Source organism: Pholis gunnellus (genome assembly GCF_910591455.1).
Source record: "Pholis gunnellus genome assembly, chromosome: 18".
Lineage (NCBI taxonomy): Eukaryota > Metazoa > Chordata > Actinopteri > Perciformes > Pholidae > Pholis > Pholis gunnellus.
The window spans coordinates 5,297,685-5,315,790 of NC_136545.1; the positions used below are offsets into that span (position 1 = coordinate 5,297,685).

Here is an 18,106-nt window from a genome sequence, read left to right on the forward strand (position 1 = left end):
TGCTTCTGTGGTGGACCACACGTTTGAAAGGAATAGGGTGGGTTGCTTGGAGCCCAGGTTTCGAGCTTCCATGCCTCCTCCTTTTTCATTTATTTCTAAATGTACTTCTAAAGGAGCCTCCATCTTTCTTTTTTCCAAATGCTGTGCTGTCTCAGTTACATGAATTTTGAGGGCATTATAGTCCTCCAAATCCTCTTTTGTTAGTTGGATATCTTTAGGAGCATCCTTCCTTCTTAATTTGCCTTTTAACTTGTGGAGTGGAGACGCTTTCTCACTCATGCGGGGAATATGATTGCTCACATATTCACATGTACCGAGGAAACGTTCCAAATCGGTCACAGATTTTGGGTCTGGGAAGTCTCTGATTTTTTGTTTATAGGAGTCTGTGATTTCTTTTCCGAGTGGAGAAATCTTAAATCCTAGATATGTCAATTCGTGGCGGGCTATCTCACACTTTTTGAGGCCTATTTTGAACCCTGCGTCTTTTAATCTCTTTAAGACCTCGGATAAACACTGCAAGTGCTCCTCAGGATCGTCATGAGTGAAATACACATCATCTATGTATATTTCAACTGGTAAGCCTTCCAGAGTTTTTACAACCGCCGTTTGAAAAACATTAGGTGCATTTTTATACCCCATCGGCAGACGAAGCCAACAATATGATTCCACTCCCCAGGTGAAACATGTTTTTAGCTGTGATTGGGGATCAATCGGGATGGACCAAAAACCGTTGCTTAGATCTAGGCTAGTTTTATATTTGTATTGTGGTAGAATTCTCATGGTCCTGGATGGATTAATTAAATGCCTCGCGTCGGTGTATGATCTTTTATTTAATTCGATTAAATTATGGACCAGTCGACTGGTGCCATCAGGTTTTGGTACTCCCATTACTGGTAGATTAGTCGGGGGATTTTGTATTTTTGCGATTATTTCTAGCTGTTCTAATTCATCTATTGTTTGATCCAGCTCCTGTTTTATTTCTGGTTTTATTGGATATTGTGCCTGTCGCGGAGGCATGCCCCCTTGAATCGAGTGTGTGTACTCTGGTACATAACCCACATCATTTTTGAATCGAGCATAGCTCCCTGTCCTCATAATGCTTTCTAGCTTTTGTTTATCAGGCAGATCGGCTGTATTTACATGTCCTTTTATCTGGTCCTCGACATTAACTTCTTTTAGATAAGCTACTTTTTTACAGAGTGGTAGGTCTTTTACAGCAATTAATTTATCTGGTCCAAGAAGACCTATTAACCCTTGATTTTCAATTTCAGTTAACAATCTTGTAGTTCCGTCAGCTAATTCTACTAATCGTTTGTTACCTGTTTCGTGCCCATGAGGTTGGACTGATATGTCTGCACCTGTGTCTAATCGATAAGTTTCACCTTTGAAATCTGCGTAAAACTTCCCCTCTTTTTCCCAGGTGCGGGTTTTTAACAGCTCTAACGCTGGGCGGCTGGCTGGCTCAGGTATTTTTGATCCCAGTCCTCCCTCTGTTTCTTTAAGCTTTCCTTTTCCTCCTGAGACATTGTCCGGTAGACTTCCTCGGTCACTCGGGGTTTTCGGGGTCGGTTTGGGTCGTGGGGCAGCTTTGGATATTGACCCCTCGGGGGGGGCAGATCCGTTGGGCCCGCGATTTTGAGCCTGGTTTGGCCTTTGTCCTCCATTTTATTATTATGTATTTTATGGCTTTTATTTTTACAGCGTGATTCACAAGATAATTATTTTATTCTGAAATAAACAATCTGATCCCCTCCCCTCACACGTTGGCGTACACAATTACTTTATAAGAGTAGTTATATTTTAATCTGAGAGAAAACATCAGCTCCCTGCTTTGTGCAGGCCTAATTTCTCTCAAATCTTCCACCAGGAAATTTTAGGAGTATATTGCAGTCAAATACCCTAATCTAAGATAACAAATCAGATCCCTTACTCTATCCTTCAGGCCTTGGTTATCTCAGTGTTCCTGGGGGGACACAATTCATATATTATATTAACAATACATTGATCTGATGATATTACATTAATATTATCACGAGCAATAAATTGCTTAGGGAAGGGTTTTGCCTTTTTCGCCTTAACAGTCCTTAGGCCTTGTCTGGCATTGAGTGATCAGCTCAACTGGGCCGTCACTGTGCGCCAGGGTACGCTATCGGATTCAGCTGGCGTTCGACGGGGAAGTTTCTACAACACTCTTTTCTTTGTATTATAATTCTTGCCCGGCTTATGTTTCAACAAGCTAGGTACCCTTTAAACCTATGCGCAGTGATTATATTTACTGTCCACTAACTTTGCTTCAATGCCCTCCCGTGAAGTACTTTTAGTTTAAGCAGTTTCCTATTTACTTTGTCTATAACTGAGGGTCAGTCTTATTGTCCCTTTTTTCGTGGACGGCTCCTTCTCCTGTGAAAAGGACGGCCAGGTTTTTATAGGATTTTGACAGCCTCGACCTAAGTTACAGCTCCTAAAGTAAATAGCTCAGGATAGTTAGACTCTTTTTTCTGACTACCGGTTCAGGCCTACGACTGTTACGAGCGCCTGTCAGAAATTATCGAAGTTTATTTCTCCTGGCAGAGTTCAATATATCACCTCAGCTTGATTTCGCTGGTTGAGCAACACTTCTTAACCCTCGGGAGGGTTCGTGTAATTTAACTTGACAGAAAACATCTGATCCCCTAATTACTCGTCAAAGTACACATATATACTGATGACTTAATGTCGTAATTAGGACCTAATTTCTTCAAGTCCCTGTTCGGGCGCCATGTGACGTGCTACGTATTAGTTAGCTATACTTCCGCGCGCCTTCTATTAGATATATGTATATTAAAAGACAAAAAGTTTTTTAATCAATAAAAAATACAAGTTCTTTATTTTTATTTTAAAATTTACTTTTATCAGTCCCTTTTAATCACAAGTGTGGTCCATCAAATGAACAGAGGCTCTCCGTCCGAGACGGACTGTGATTGACCCAGGATCTTTCGGAGTGTCTGCGTGCACTCTGACTCGGATCCTCGGCAGCGAGGGGCAGAATCCACGTCTGCCCTCAGGGTGAACACGGATCAACGGGGCTCTTGTCCCGAGGTCCGGTCTCCCCCGGTGAGTGGCCCCTGGGCCGGAAGTGGTCGGCTAGAAGGAGGAGGGGGGACGGCGCCCCTTTTTTCTTTACCTCTATGTTATTCCACTCAACTGGCTTTAAGTTTTAGCGTTGGCCTCTTGTTCTGGACTGATTTGTTAAAGAAAATCCCCGACGGGATGTCGCTTTCCCCACAAAGTAATAAATCACCAATATGACCCTTTTAACCTTTGGGCAAAGTTATTTGATCTCGCCAGTTTAATTACCTTAAGTGAACAAGGAGTAGCTACCTGGTCTACGATCAACTTCTCAATTTCAATCTCAACAGTCAACTGTACTTTTAGAAATCCTTAATAATTTTCCCGGTGCTCATAAAGGAGAAGCTGTTCTTAATTTATTACCCCCTGGATTTAGAGCCCAACAGATATTAAGCTCGTGCAGGTTATCCTACGGATCTCTTCCTCCTTTTTAGAAACAGATGTATGTGGTGTGTGCTAAAGGAGCAATCAGTCGTGTAGCCGTGCATGGATCCTTGCTTACCTGCAGGGGCTGGTCTCGTCCCCGAGGGGGTGTCCCCTCTCCCGGAGGCCGGAGATCACCGATGGACAGGGAAAAGAATCTTTGACGAAGCGCTACAAGTTTACTTATTTATTTTCTGCCAATTACAAGTTTCCTATTTAGGTCCCAATGCATACAAAAATGATAACCAATAAGGTAAAGAACAAAATTGAAAAGACTGAAAAAACCTCTAACACTCAGTGAGACACGGAGTTTACAAAAAGTCCTGTGAACAACCAAGGCTTATGCCCTCAAAAGACTATACGCCTTTCTTCCCGACTAATGCCTCGAACATTTAAAAATTGAGATTTTTTATACTCTCAAGCGGGGGATCTGCTGTCCCCCTCCTTTCTATCTTAGGGCAAGATCCTCTTTTTGGCAGGTGCCTCGTGACAGCTGTCTTGTGATTTGACGTATGCTTCAACTTGAACTTGCACTTGGTCTGAACCCCGACTTCCTCTTTTCTTTGTAATTAGGTCACAGGACTTCTTGCCTCCCCCCTTGCTCCCTCGTGATAGCTTCTGCACAAACGTATGTTTAACGGTGCTCAGGGTATGACATTAATCCATCTCACTCATCACAGATCAAGGAAGGACAACATCATACAACATATTATCAGTCCTAATACAACTCATAATACAAAATCATAATACAAAATCATAATACAAAATCATAATATCGTTTGTTGCCCAGCCTATGATTAAAATAATCGAGTATTCTTAATATACGTACTCTTTTGCCTATATTAGGCCTGTTCCCTTAATGGGTACGGGCTTTACATGTTTTCTAAGCCTCTATGGATGTACCATTTAATCATCCTAAATCTTGATCAAGCAATCCTAACACAGTGATCCTTTTTGATATGTGTCATGCTTGTGGGTGTGTGTGTGTGTGTGGGTGGGTGTATATGTGCTGAGTGTGAGTTTGTCAGTTGGTGTGTGTGTGTGTGTGAGTGTACATGTGCTGAGTGTGAGTTTGTCAGTGGGTGTGTGTGTGTGTGATCGGCCCCCCTGATAAGAGGAACTTGAACTTGGCCATGGGGCCCAGCCTATGTGTCAGAGGATCTTCTCCCTCAAACCCGACATTGTCAGCAAAACACAAGAACCAATCTCTGTCCGTTCTTACATTATTCTTACATTAAGCAGAACTAGATTCGCCCCAGATTTGCTTAGTGTCTGTTTTTTCGGAGGCACCTTCTTACGAAACCCTCAAGGGTCAAACCCCGAGGCCTTCAGTTACTTATTTTGTTTTTAATAGTTTTTCTTTTACTGTTTTCTACTAAGCAGCCAGTATGGTGTCTTTAATACCACACGGCCCTGGCATTCCGGGGAGAAGCTACTCCCAAATTCGCAGATACTTCATCTCCTTCAACAGGAGCTTCCGCGCTGAGCATAAAGGCGTCAGCAAATCCTGTTTTAGTGCACAACAACAGAGGCTCCGTAGTCCAAACCAAGTCGGCAAACTTTATTCAACCTTGACAAAGGCAGCGCAGACCAGATCCACGCTTTACATTCTTACCTTTCACAATAAAAGCCCTGTAAATATACACAGTGTGACTAATAAACCCTTTTGGATTGCTGCCGGTATGAATCGTTTTGAAGCGAAATTTTCGCAGGAGGGTATTTCATATTTTCGTGTTGTGTATTCGTTAACGCCCTGCTGTGTAAAGGCCTTTTTCTCGCCAATACGGACACGCGGTACAATTGGGAATATCCTGGTGCATGATGGCTAAGGCACATACCATTTCACTGCAACGTCCCTGCTTCTGTTCCGGGTGGGGACCTTTGTAACATGTCACAGCTCTGTCAACTGGCATAAAAAGCAAACATTTATCATAAAAAACACGCCAAAAACTTGGAAAATACGCTTATTAGCGCTGTTGTGCAATTTTCCATCACTCATCCGCCGACATCCAGCATATGTCAATGTCAACAATACATCAGCTGTATCGGTTGATTTCTTGGCCGAGCTGTGTACGACCACGTTCTCCAAATCATCATGGAGACGTGGCGATCACAGGAAAGGACTCTCGTGGTTGTAGATCTTCCTCCTCATGAAGCGTCCTGCGGTCTGATGAAAAACCTTCCGGAGAAGAAGAGTCGTCTGGTATACATACAGTATGAGAAACGAGAAAAAAAATCAAATAAAAAAGGTGCATGTTGTGATGTGAGGGATGATCACACGTGGTGATCATTTTTCACTTTGTGAGGGGGGGGGGGGTTAAAATGAAGGAACTCAGTTACTGCATCCTGCACCAAGTGGAGGGAGGTTGGTTGACTGTTTTCCCTGTGTGGGCCACAGGGATGGATGTACAAAGTGAGTAAAACTCTGGCTTCATCTTGGGTTTGAATATATTGCAGCCGAGCTTCAACTAATATTATAAATCCATGTGATGTTATGATGCATATTTTCAGCCACTATATACGTTAACCTTAAACCCCCCCATCACTCGGCTCGGGTGTTTTCTAATTATGACCGTGTTTCAGCAGTGGGAAATGGATTAGTTATATTTGCATTCTGATACGTTGTAGAGTCATGATGTTAATCATGTCAGTTGCTATCAACTGTCGCAGGGCTGATTGCTGGAAGCAGTTCTCTTTCTCTCCCTCTTTCTCTCTCTGTCTCCCTCTCACTCTCTCTCTCACTCTCTCACTCCCTCTCTCTCTCGGTTAGGATGTCGGGTCGCAGGCCTCGGTGACAGTGACGAGAGACAAAGAGACAGCACACGTCTCCGACCGCCTCTGATTCACACAGCGGCTTCCTCTACTCCTTCTCCTCTTTTTCACCTCTCCATCTCACCATCTCCCTTTACCCCCGGCTCCTGACCTTAATAGCAGCCTCTTTCCTGTGTATATAAGCCAATAAGCACCCCACCCCGTGGCCGGGACCACCACGCACAAACACACACACACACACACACAAAGAGTCACTCAAAAACACACACACTCGTACGTGCTCACGCAAACAAGAGCTGATGTCTTGAGTGCTTTTTTAGCATGTGGTCTCGTGTGAAAGAGCTGCACAGGAGGAGAAAGCTCTGCGGGGGTGTTTTGGGGCAACTTCTTTTCAATCTAATCTTTTGGGCTTTTTAACTCTGAGCAGAGCAAGGTGTCGTCTTCGCCTCTTTGGCTCGTTCCGCCTGCCTACGAAGGAGTGCGTGCTGTTCATACAACCTCAGGCGTCTGCTGTTATGCATTTGGCCCCTCTTGGTTAAAGATGTTCTTAACCTTCCACAGCCCTCTACCAGCTCTCCGTTTCAAGGCCAAGCGTTTCTCACAGCTTGTCGGACCCTTTTTTCGTCATCCGGGGCATCTTGATCCCCAGCTGCAGAAACATAATGAGTTCTCTTTTCTCCTCTCTTTATTAGCCCATTTTGCTTCACTTCTCTGGTTTTCTAAAAAGCCACAAGGATGTAATGGCTGATTTTAAAAACAACAACATATGTGCAAAGGTTGCAATGTATGATCACAGCAGGTGCACAAGCTTCCTCGTATTATCTCTGGCTGCTCTACCAGAACTTAACAGAAATTAAGGTCCGGATGAAGCAAAATCTAAAATTTGTTTCTCAACACATTATACATTGATATCGCGACAAATAATTGCAGAAAACACGTGAAAAGACAGAATTTCAGTTTTTCACCATTTTTGTGTTCAGGATTTTTTGGGCTAAACCAGAAGATAGAAGTGTCTGGTGCGCATGCTCCGCCCATAAAGCGTTAACATTCTGCAAAAGATGGCCGACGTGTTTGAGTACACTGTAACTGTACGAAACATGATCAACCCTCATCTACGACTGGGCGTGGTTTCAGAACCTCCAGCAGACACGCCCCCAGGCTTTTAAACATTTTTCTGTGGTGGGACAAACTTCAGGGCACGTATTTATTTCCGCATTACACAAAATGTCATTCGCCGCCCTCAGACTTGATATCCTCCAGTCGGAGAGGAGCGGGGAAGGATGCAAAAGCTGAGATGAGATGAGACGGGGGGGGACTAACAGAACCCAAATCCTCTGTGCGTCTGAGACAGAACGCATGTATGTGTGTCAGGGAGAATCAAACCTCACACCCTCAGATGAGGTCTCCGGTGGTTTTTTTTTCTTGACACAAATAAATTCAAAATCAACACCAAAAGAAAGCTCTGGGTTGCCTTCTAAGGATGCTGGTTGCGGCGGTGGCGTACTGTGGCTTTTTGTCTTCTCCTTTCTGACAACACGCGTCTGAGGGTGAACGGGAGACGAAAACAACCTTTCACAAAGCCCCAAAAACCCAACAAGATTGTGGTGTATTTTTTTTTGGCGACAAATTGCTGAGTCCGTTTCAGCAGTGTTAGTTCACTGCGTTCCCTGTTGGAAGCGTAAACACTCTCTTATCGGCAGTGCTGACACAGCAGCGTCAGTGGCAGCTCTAAATCTACCGTGCTCTGAAACCACCACAAACGATAAAAGAAAAAGAACAAGAAAAAGCCACAGTGGGACTCTGGTTTACAAGCTGCAAAGGAGCGGCACAAGTGTGCGAAACGGGGCGAGAAACCGAAGATATCTCAGCGCTGCAGTAATCATCGGACGCATTATTAAAAACCTGCCCTGCTTAATTTCGACTAATCCGGCCTGAATTGGCCAGGTACACTGGGGAATTGATTTGTTGAGCCTGGGAGCTGTCCCATAAATTGCAATGCTAATGTCGGGGGCTGAGCGGGCTTCTATCCCTGATAAAGGCAGATTTAATGGAGATATTTCACATGGAATCATTTATCAGGGGCTGACAGGCAGGAAGCCTCCAAACCCTTACAACCCCCCCAAAAAAAACCTACATACACACCTTGATTGGCATGGGCCACATCCTCTGTGTCAGTGATTGATCCATGACTATACTACTTTATCTGCCCGCAGCAGATTCATTTGTTAACTCATTTTGTTGTGAAATTAGACCAAAATGAAAAAGGGATAAAAAAAAAAAATATTTAAATAAACCCCAGCTAAAGCATATTCATATCAGGGTGGATCAGAGCTCATTTTTGGCACTACTGGTCCGTGACTGTGCACAGACGGGGAGGAAAAGAGGCTGTGAGATTTTTTTTAAATGCTGTAGAATATGCATTTGAAGCAAGTCATAGATCACTGATAAAATCTGACAGTACAATAGGAATATGACCGTAGCCGAGCACAGGGAGGCATTGTTATGCAGGGGGCACGCGTGTGCACTCATGTCGGAGCGGTAATAGTCTTCCCAGTGAAGCAATGCAATTTGTAATCCTGTTGTCTATTGTTCTTCTCTATTCTTTTTGGTTTTTTTAGAAATATCCATATTGACTTGTACAAGATGGATGTCATAGCTTTTTTTTTTTTTTTAACAAGCACTGACATGCTAAGAGTCCAAAAAGGGTGTAATGTGATGTGGCATAAACAGAAGCAGCAGGTACATAATGTGACCCCGGTTCCATGAAGAAGAGCCTCACTGGACTCTGTGAGCCATGGGTCTTCATCTCTGGATCTCTGAACCGCCTCTGTTGACCCGACAGCTGAGACTTATTGTTGAACATAGCTGGCAGGGCTTGGATGTTGAGTTTCCCAATGTAAGGCATCGATTACTTCATCTATGACACATCTCTAGTGCCAGCAGTGAGAGTGGCTGCAAATGTCTTCAACAAAGCGCATACAGATTTTTGATGCATGCACTTAAGCTTCGATTGTAAATCTCCCACATAAAAATAATCAATGTGCCAAAGCTAGATGGACCCAACTTCTTGCTGTGACTGAACCAAGATGTTCCAAGATGTACTGAAACCATCTGGCTGAGGAAGAAACAATGAAGTGATTCTTTTGTTTATTTATTATATATATATATATATATATATATATATATATATATATATATATATATGTTTAGTTAGCGTTACCCTGTCCCAGCATAACCTTCAATACTTGAAACTTATTTAACGTAACTTTTCCCCAAATGTGATAAATAAGCTCCCATGGCAATAGTATATTATGAAATCTTAATGAAAATGTGTGATCTGAATAAAATAATGGATCTTAGAACAATAAAATAGGACAAAAAAACAAGCCAAAATTGCACGTAGTACCTCCTTTAATTCATCAGCCAGGCCGCTCTAAGCTTTGGGGAGCAAAGGTCAAAGGTTAGATTACAGTGAGTCTTGAAGGTAGACTTTGAAACGGACTGCAGAGACACGCCTGAGGATGTCTTTGTTGTCCTCATTATGACCTCACCTGACCAGAGCTGCCATGTTCTTCTTTGTTCATCTCATCTGTCTGTTAATACTGCTCCCAGGGGACATGACTACTCTATGTCTCTCTCTGTCTCTCTCTCTCTCTCTCTCTCTGCCTCGATCGCCCTCCTTTGTTCTCCATCCCCCACTCCACCCATTCCTGGAACTGGTGATTTAATGAAGAGCTCGGTCCCCATGAATGACCTTTCCCATGCTGTGCTCCCTCCGTTTTGTATGCGTGTGTGTTCATATCTGGTCAGATTTGATCCGGCAAGCTGCAAAACGTTTCTTACTCTTACACTTGCTGTTGCCGTAGTCAAGCATGGGTTTTGTCCGCGAGACAGCAGGCTCATTAGAAGGAAATCCACGAATTCATCCTCCGCTTGTTCCCCTCTTTCTTTCTCATCAGAGGCTACTAAAGTTAAGACATCAACAGCTGTCATATTTCCAGGAGAGCTAATGTACCCAGTACATAAATAGTCCTTTAATCAGTTAAGATGTTCAACAACGGGATTTTGATGCTTAACAAAGCTAACAGGGGCCGGGGTCATCTAACTACCAACCTCTGTCTACCGTCCTCCGTGTGTCCTTTGAAGCTGGCTGGGCGGAAGCGTTATGTGTTATCTAACAGTGGTGTGGATCTGGCTATCCTGCTGTCAGGGTAAATGGCCTGTAATTGGCCTTCTAATTCTGTGGGATAATGAGACGGGAAGCGAATGGCAAAGGCCACGACTCAGTATTTACCTGCAGCCCCAGACAATTACGACACGTAATGCTAATCACAGGCTGGCAGGTGGGCCTTTTTTAATGAGCCCCAAAAAGGATTAGTCCTCACTTTCTACTGCCGCGGTGTTAGTAACGTACTAATCATACTTATTAGTTAATCACACATTTTTAAAAAGCCTTCTCCTCCTGAGTTCTGAGCTGAATTATTTAAATGAATTACTTTTTTTGGTAAATTGTAATTTTGTATGTGTAGTATGCCCATGCCCTAAAGCCCTACAACCATTTGTCCATTTGTACATGTGCCATTAAGGACTAAACTCTATACTAATTAGTATGTAATGTTACTATAATAATATGACCTGGAAATTATCTTAATGTAACTAGGCATTTAAAGCTGAGATTAAAAACACCAATTTTTCAGTGTAAACTTGTAGAAACACAAATAAATAAACCATGGCTGGTAAAGTACAGATATAGTATCAAGTATAATGAAGACAATAGCCAATGTTCCATTTCTACTTTTTTTTACGATCTTCTACTAGCTCTGTGTGGCCGTACTTTGGCACAGTGGTGCTAAATGCTAACGTCAGCATGCTAACATGCTAACAGTGACAATGCCACCATGCTGACCTTTAGCAGGTATAATGTTACCATATTCGCCATCTTTTTATGGCAGGTTAGCATGCTAACATTTGCTAATTAGCACTGAAGTACAGCTGAGGCTCATGGGAATGTCTTGAGTTTTGCATATATTTAGTCATAAACCAAAGGATTGGACAAATTACCATCTGACCAGATAATGGTGCTGGATGAAGAGTCAGTGGGTCACTTATTATTACAGTTCAACCTCAGGGGAACATGAATGTCTGCGTTAAATCTCATAAACCTTACAATAGTTATAACAATAGTTGACTGTTATCTAAAACCACAAATACCGACATAGTGGTGCTTGAGGAAAGTCGGGGTCATCAATTTGTTTTGATACATCATCTGGGGACCATGAATACTTGTTTAGATATGTCAGTGATTTCAATGACATTGGCATTCACAGAGCCATGCAGCTAGTGTGGCAAAAAAATGAAACTTCAAGGATACAAAAGAAAACACAAATCTTGATATTAATGCATGTATTTGTGCTGATTCCCTTAATCTTTGACTTTTACACCCCAACACAGCAGAGATAGACACCCTTCAAGCAGTTCCGCCAGTCTTTCTCGAGCTGACCACAGAGACCTTCAGGGATCCTCAGTGCCACCCGACCTCAGCGGGTGCAAGTCTCCGAGGTCGTTCAGCACAGGCGGAGACGGGTGGTGATTAAAGCGCGACCCTCCCGGGTTGACAGCAAACTGTCAGATATGTCGGTTAGCACCAGCCTCTTTAAATTGCCAGTTACAGATCCTAATTTAGCTGTCTCAAACATGTCCAACAATTCCATCGGCTGGGGATCCCTCTCAGGTTTCTCTGCTCTGTGGAAGGTTAGAGCAGGCTGTCGGGGTTCGTGGGAGGTCTGACTGTAGCCCAAAGCTGAGAGAAGAAGAATTCTCTGAGAGGTGGAAACAGCAGCGGGTCTGTCAGGCTCATTTTCACAGCAGAGGCAGAAGACGGCAGAGTGAAGTGACAGGCGTCACGTTGTTGTTCTGCCTTCTGGACAACATGCTGCGTCTGATGAGAACTCCCTATACGGGGCTCACCATTTTGTATAGACACACGCTCATGTGCACACAGTGATGCACAGATGCATGCACTTGCATATTCAACACAACGACATGTGGACACTTGGATGCACATGTTGGGTCTGGTTCAGTCAGTCAAAGAATGCATGGAAACGATCGTACATATTCCCATGCTGTCTCCCTCTCTGAATTATGTGTGTGTGTGTGTGTGTCTCTGTCTCTTTCTCTCTCATCACATATGTGCAGCTGTGCATTTGTCTTGTGATTCCAGACAGATAATCAGATGCTGCTCCCTGCAATCCAACAAACAGGCCAAAGACAATGAGTGAAATCATCACGTTATTGTATTATCTCTGTTTTTAAGAAGTCTTATGTTTTGTTTTGTTATTTAAAGTCACAAGGACGAACATTTTTGGTTCCTTTTTAAGAGGTTTGTTTTTTTTCATTTCCAGGTTTATCTCTATAGTTTTTATCTTTTAAGCTTAAATATTCATTTCCACTGTGAGTTTTAAATAGTTGTTTTTCTTTTTTATTACAATTTGGGACAGCTCTGGCTCTGTGGCCCTCACCACTGTGAACACTCACTGTCGGCCTGGGACTATAGACGTCACAACTTCCACATAACTTCAAATGCGCACAGCGTGCGTGCGTACAGAATCTGCAGCATTATTGTCACAATAATAAACATTTGTTAAAATTCTGAAACGTAAAACTACTTCTATTTACAATAGGAAATCGAAAGCTGCAGTTTGGCTTTGTTTGTTTCCTTATTATATATTTTATATATAATAAGCAGTGTGTATTTCTCCTAGTATTCTGACACTAATAATGGAATCAAAGTTGGTGAGTAAAGTGTGCAAGGGCTCAGCAGGGGTCCGTTTGATGTAAATGTCATCATCAGTAGGCGTGTTCGTTGGCCCCCAAGTCGTAATCTACTGTGCATGTGTGGAACGAGTCCTCCAAGCGGACATTAAAAACAGAACTACCGCACGTCCGCGTATGTCCACATACACATCCGTTGGGGAGTATAACGAGGCCGCACAGCCCTAAAACTAGAGATTACATGTTTCATATTTGGCTTAGACTGTTCTGAATTATGTCATTTTATTGTGGCGACAATTATGTTGTTCCGCTTCCACAATTTGAACTACAATTAGCCACTAGCTCTTTGTAAAGTACAGATATTGAAAAGTTGACATTTCCTCAGTATCTTACCTACAAATAGGAAGTATTTTGTCAATAGAAACCTTTTGGTTCAATCTCTTAGAAAGCTAAATGCTTGGTGTCCCCCTGGGATGTGTGACGTACTTCATTATGTCATATCAAACCGTTTTGGGCTGAGACAGCTTCAAACCCCAACCCTTTGTCTTCCATAGCACCATCAGATTCTGTGGGCTTCAGAGCCATGTTTATTAAGTCCATCACTTAAATACTGATTAGATCAGACACCCTGGGATCTCTGAGATTACGAGGACACGGAGCCAGGTCTCCTATCTGCGCGCGTGTGCATGAATGAATTTGCGTTTGGCTCTTCATTTGTTGCCCGCGTGTGAGATGGTGATTTGTGACGCTCCTCCCGGGGTAAGGATGAATAGAAATATCTCCCTGTGAAGTAATAACCTCAGGCTTAAACGCGACACAGTGGCCGCATTTGTTTTCGTTTATTTTATTTATATATTTCATTTCTCCCTGAGAGAAGGAGCCATTGTCTGTGCAGGGCCATAAAGTGGAAATCAATGACAGGCTGCAATTCGCAGCCCCAAGAAACAACCCCGGCTCCATCAATCTTCTTTGTTGCGGCCAAGACGTGCCGCCGAGACATTATTAGGAGAAGTCACCACTCGATAGATGTTTTAGTCTAATTTCACAGGTTTTTTTTCCTTTCTTTTTAACGTTAATATCACAGCTCCTGATTGTTTAACACCCTTCTTAAGATGTGTGGAAATTCATTCATAATGCATGAATACACTTCTCGTAGCAACCGCAATATAAAATGAACAGAAGGGCAAACTTCTCAGGCTTTGTTGGAGCAACAGCGTTTATGCTACACAAGAGAAAAGGTAAAGGAAGACGAAGTGTTTCTTAGGATGCGTTGCATTGGGAAGTGGAGGCAGTTGCACATGTTGTTTACATATAAATAGTGAAACTTTTTCTACATTTTGACAGTATTTCTTTTAGGTAAAGATTAGGTCTTTATACGCATTGAGCAATGGTATATTGTGTTAAATCCCTCAAAAAACAACAACATGCCCTATGTTTATGTTCCCCAAGCTAAGTCATTGAAAAAGTACTACTCCGTGACCATGAAGTATACTTCATCAATTGTAGCATTTTTGGAAGTTAAACTCTTATTTTCCCATCGGATCCCTGTACCTCCATAACCATATTGCGTCACTCCTGTTCCTTCGAACATGCTCTTCACGCCCTCGCTACGTCTGGGAAAACTGTGGCAGCGCCCCAGATACACAGCAGGATATGACCCCACTCGGGAAATGTCCTTGTCACGGAGCGAGTACAGAGTTCAACCTCACTTGGTCTGCTGTCTCCGGGGGAAACAAGCCGACACAGTATATATAGGTTGTAAGATCCCCCCCCCCACTGTCACAGCGATGGTCATCCTTCATCCTGTCTTTTCCCAGAGGCCTTAATGTGCCATCATCGTGCCGCGTGCAGTGACGGGCTGTTTGATGACAGCTGGTTTCTAATGGTCGCGTTCACACGGGAGCCAAAATTGAGTTTTCTCCTCGGAACGTCCTCTTTCTAACGAAGCTGACAGTGCCGTGATTGCAGACTGGGTGACTCACAACGGGGCCCCGGGCCTCATCAGCTCTTAACCCACTTGCTGCAACTCTAAATAAGCCTCCTTTGTCACACATGGGGCATACACAAACCTGAGGGTTATCTGCTGTGGCGCCAGCCTCCAATCTGCCCTGAATCCCGCTGGGAACATTTTGTCACGTCTCCGATCTTAAAGACGCTAACGGAAACTTTGAGTGTCGAACAAACTCCCGATAGGCTTGAAAAGTGTACGTTGTTACAAAATGTAACAAATAAAGACACATATTTACATTTACTGACTTGTTATTTTATATTTAAATAATAATTTGTACACCAGAAACTTGCTAAAGTGTAACCCTTTTTTTTTGCCAACCCTTTTATTGCAGCAACAAATTGATCAAAACAAATGCAACAATTAAAATTCTAGTATGTAATGTATATAGTATATAAACATAGAATTGAACTGAATAGATCGGCCCCCGTTGTAACTGATACTGGATCCAGCTATCTGAGCTATCAGCCTGATACCCGACATCACCACGGAGACGTGAGAAAAACAAAGTCTCTTGAGGAATTCCAGTTAACACGCGGCGTGTAATTGTTATACAAAGGTTCATTTTGTGGGTAAAGAATTCCTTTTAAGCCAATTATTTGTCTCAGGCTGTTGTAAACATCGAAGAAGCAACCTACAAAGCTTCCCTTGTGAGCTGCATGACAATGTCCTCCAAAGTGCATAGATACAGGGTAGTCCAACTGAACGCTAAGCTCCCCTGGAGCGTGTTACTAGACTAAAGGAATGCCCGCGGCGTTCCCGTCTCCAACCTCTGTGAAACTAGTGGACCACCGGATCCATCCTCCGCTGCCTCCTGCCCGTCGGCTGCCTGTTTGCTCTCATGTTGACTCAGGATTAACACATAAATGATCCGCAATGATCTCCGTGACCTATTACAGTAATACAGCAATAAGACACACACACAGAAATGCTCAAACTCGCACACAATTACACACACACACACACACACACACACACAGCACACTTTAATTGATTTGCCTGGGTTATTTGCTTTGTTGCACTCTCGTTTAAAAAGGAAGAGTTGTTGGAAGAGGATGTTTGGCGTGCATGCGATGATGCTTAATGGGTTCGTGTGTGTCAGCCAAGGTTTCGATAATTGTGGAAAGGACATTGTGTGTTTGTGCATATGACACGGAGAGAGAGAGAGAAAAAAAGAAAGTAAACTAAATGTTAGCCATAAAAGTGTCACACAGTAACACTAATGGTCTCAGTCAAGAGCATGTTTCGGGAGATTACGTGGATTCGCTCTCAGGGTCTAGCGCTCTATAACATGAAGCCATAACTGTGAGTCACAAATACTAATGTACTAGCATAAAGCTGGAGAGGACAGATACAGTAGAAAATACATCAGACAAACAAGACAAACAGAGCAATGTTTTCCTGTCCATGGAGATGGATGATCACAGTGCTTTTTCATTTTAGGTGAAAAAAAAAAAGACTTCAGTTGTGAGAGGAGTAGACCAAACTCTTCTCGTTAGAAGAGGGAATAAGCATAATGTGACCGTGATTCCATGTTTTTTTTGGGGGGGGGGGGGGGTGAGGCAGTGTAGGGCTGGGTTGTCTACCATTAACCGAAGAACTAACCAGCCGTCACAAAGCAGATTATGTCAAGAGGCACTCAGCCGGAGCTCGGCTTGGCTCTGGCACGGCGTCACACTCTGGTTGTGTTGTCCTGATAATCAGGAAGATTTAATCAGTCAACGTGCAAACTCCAAAATTTTCTTTTATCCCTTGTGCTCTGTACCTTTTCTCAGGTTTCACCCAACGCAAGTAGACACGCATTTCTTTTTCCTGCCAAATCCTTTAGGAGTCAGTGACTGCCCGCTGTTTGTCCAATTAAACACACGCAGCCGGCGACAACATGTACAGTTTGATGTGTGATATGAAGCCGATCCTGGTTGAGGGTCTTTTCGATGCTGTAAACTGTGCGAAGGAAACTTCGACTGGGGCCAATTCGTTCCTCGTTATTTGTTAGGATGGGCCGGGGGACTCGGTTTCTGAAATGGTGTCAGAAATGGCAACCATAATCCCTCCTCCGGCTCGACACGAGGCCCAGCCCAACACACACCTGCGGAGGCTCTCCCGAAAAACAAATAGCCCGTAGATGCCTTTCCCGGCCTTTTAGTCATGCAGAACTTTGGTTTAACGTAAATCTATTTCTAAGTGCATCATTTAAACCGGCTGTCTGGGAAATGCATTTATGCAAAAATACCGGTTATACCTTGAGGACGCTGTCAGTTTAGGCTCATTAATTAAGACACGAGTCATGTGCAAAGTCAAACGACGTTAATCATCGCGGCGACCGAAAAATGAGTACGAGCCCACCAATCTGCACCTGCCGAGAGAACGATCTTCCTAAATAATGACTCCATTAATTACCGAGTGATGTCGTCGCGCGACGGCGCTCTCCCCGCGCCGCGTTAATTGAATGTACCAATAATGGATGTACAGCAGAGAGGAAACGCCGCCGCTCTCCGAGCTGCCTGTCTCTGGCCCCCGTCTTGTTCGCCTAAATCAAGTCAAAATCAAGTGTCAGACGCTGTTTTGGGGGGCGAGACGGCCAGAGATGAGAGAGAAAGAGAAGGGAAGACAGCAGGAACAAAGATAGAGCGGAGTAAAGTCAAACTAATGATGGAGCGTAAAACAGGCCATCTATGTTTGATGAGTGTTAGCTGAGAGACTGGAAAGGGAGATGAAACAGATGAAAAGGAGCGAGTCTGAAGAGTGCAGCTGCACACAGAGAATGAGAGCGATTAAGCAGCTAAGATAACAACATAGACACCCGGGAACAGGGAGTTCACACAATTAAGACAGTTGTGCCTTGCTTGCCGATCCCGCCCAACATTTGATGTGTGCCACTATTCATTAAAAATGTAAACATGTGCTTATAATTGAACTTCTAAAAGTCACTCAATTGGGTAAATAGTCAACAATTGATAATGAATGTAATACTGTAGGTAGTTGCAACTCTACTACACCACGTGGGCGCTAATCTGCTGCTGC

The 18,106-nt window shown here is 43.4% G+C and overlaps 1 protein-coding gene across 1 annotated transcript in view; it reads left to right on the plus strand.

Moving 5' to 3' along the window:
* Nucleotides 1-1,332: 1,332 nt before the first annotated feature.
* Nucleotides 1,333-18,106, plus strand: part of vav2 (vav 2 guanine nucleotide exchange factor) — a gene marked incomplete at its 5' end in the record, with an annotated part of 117,475 nt that continues 100,701 nt past the window's right edge. Inside the window, 2 exons of the mRNA XM_079179266.1 lie at nucleotides 1,333-1,337; nucleotides 1,421-1,466. Coding sequence (XP_079035392.1) covers nucleotides 1,333-1,337; nucleotides 1,421-1,466 — 51 coding nt within the window. The remainder of the gene's footprint in view (nucleotides 1,338-1,420; nucleotides 1,467-18,106) is intronic.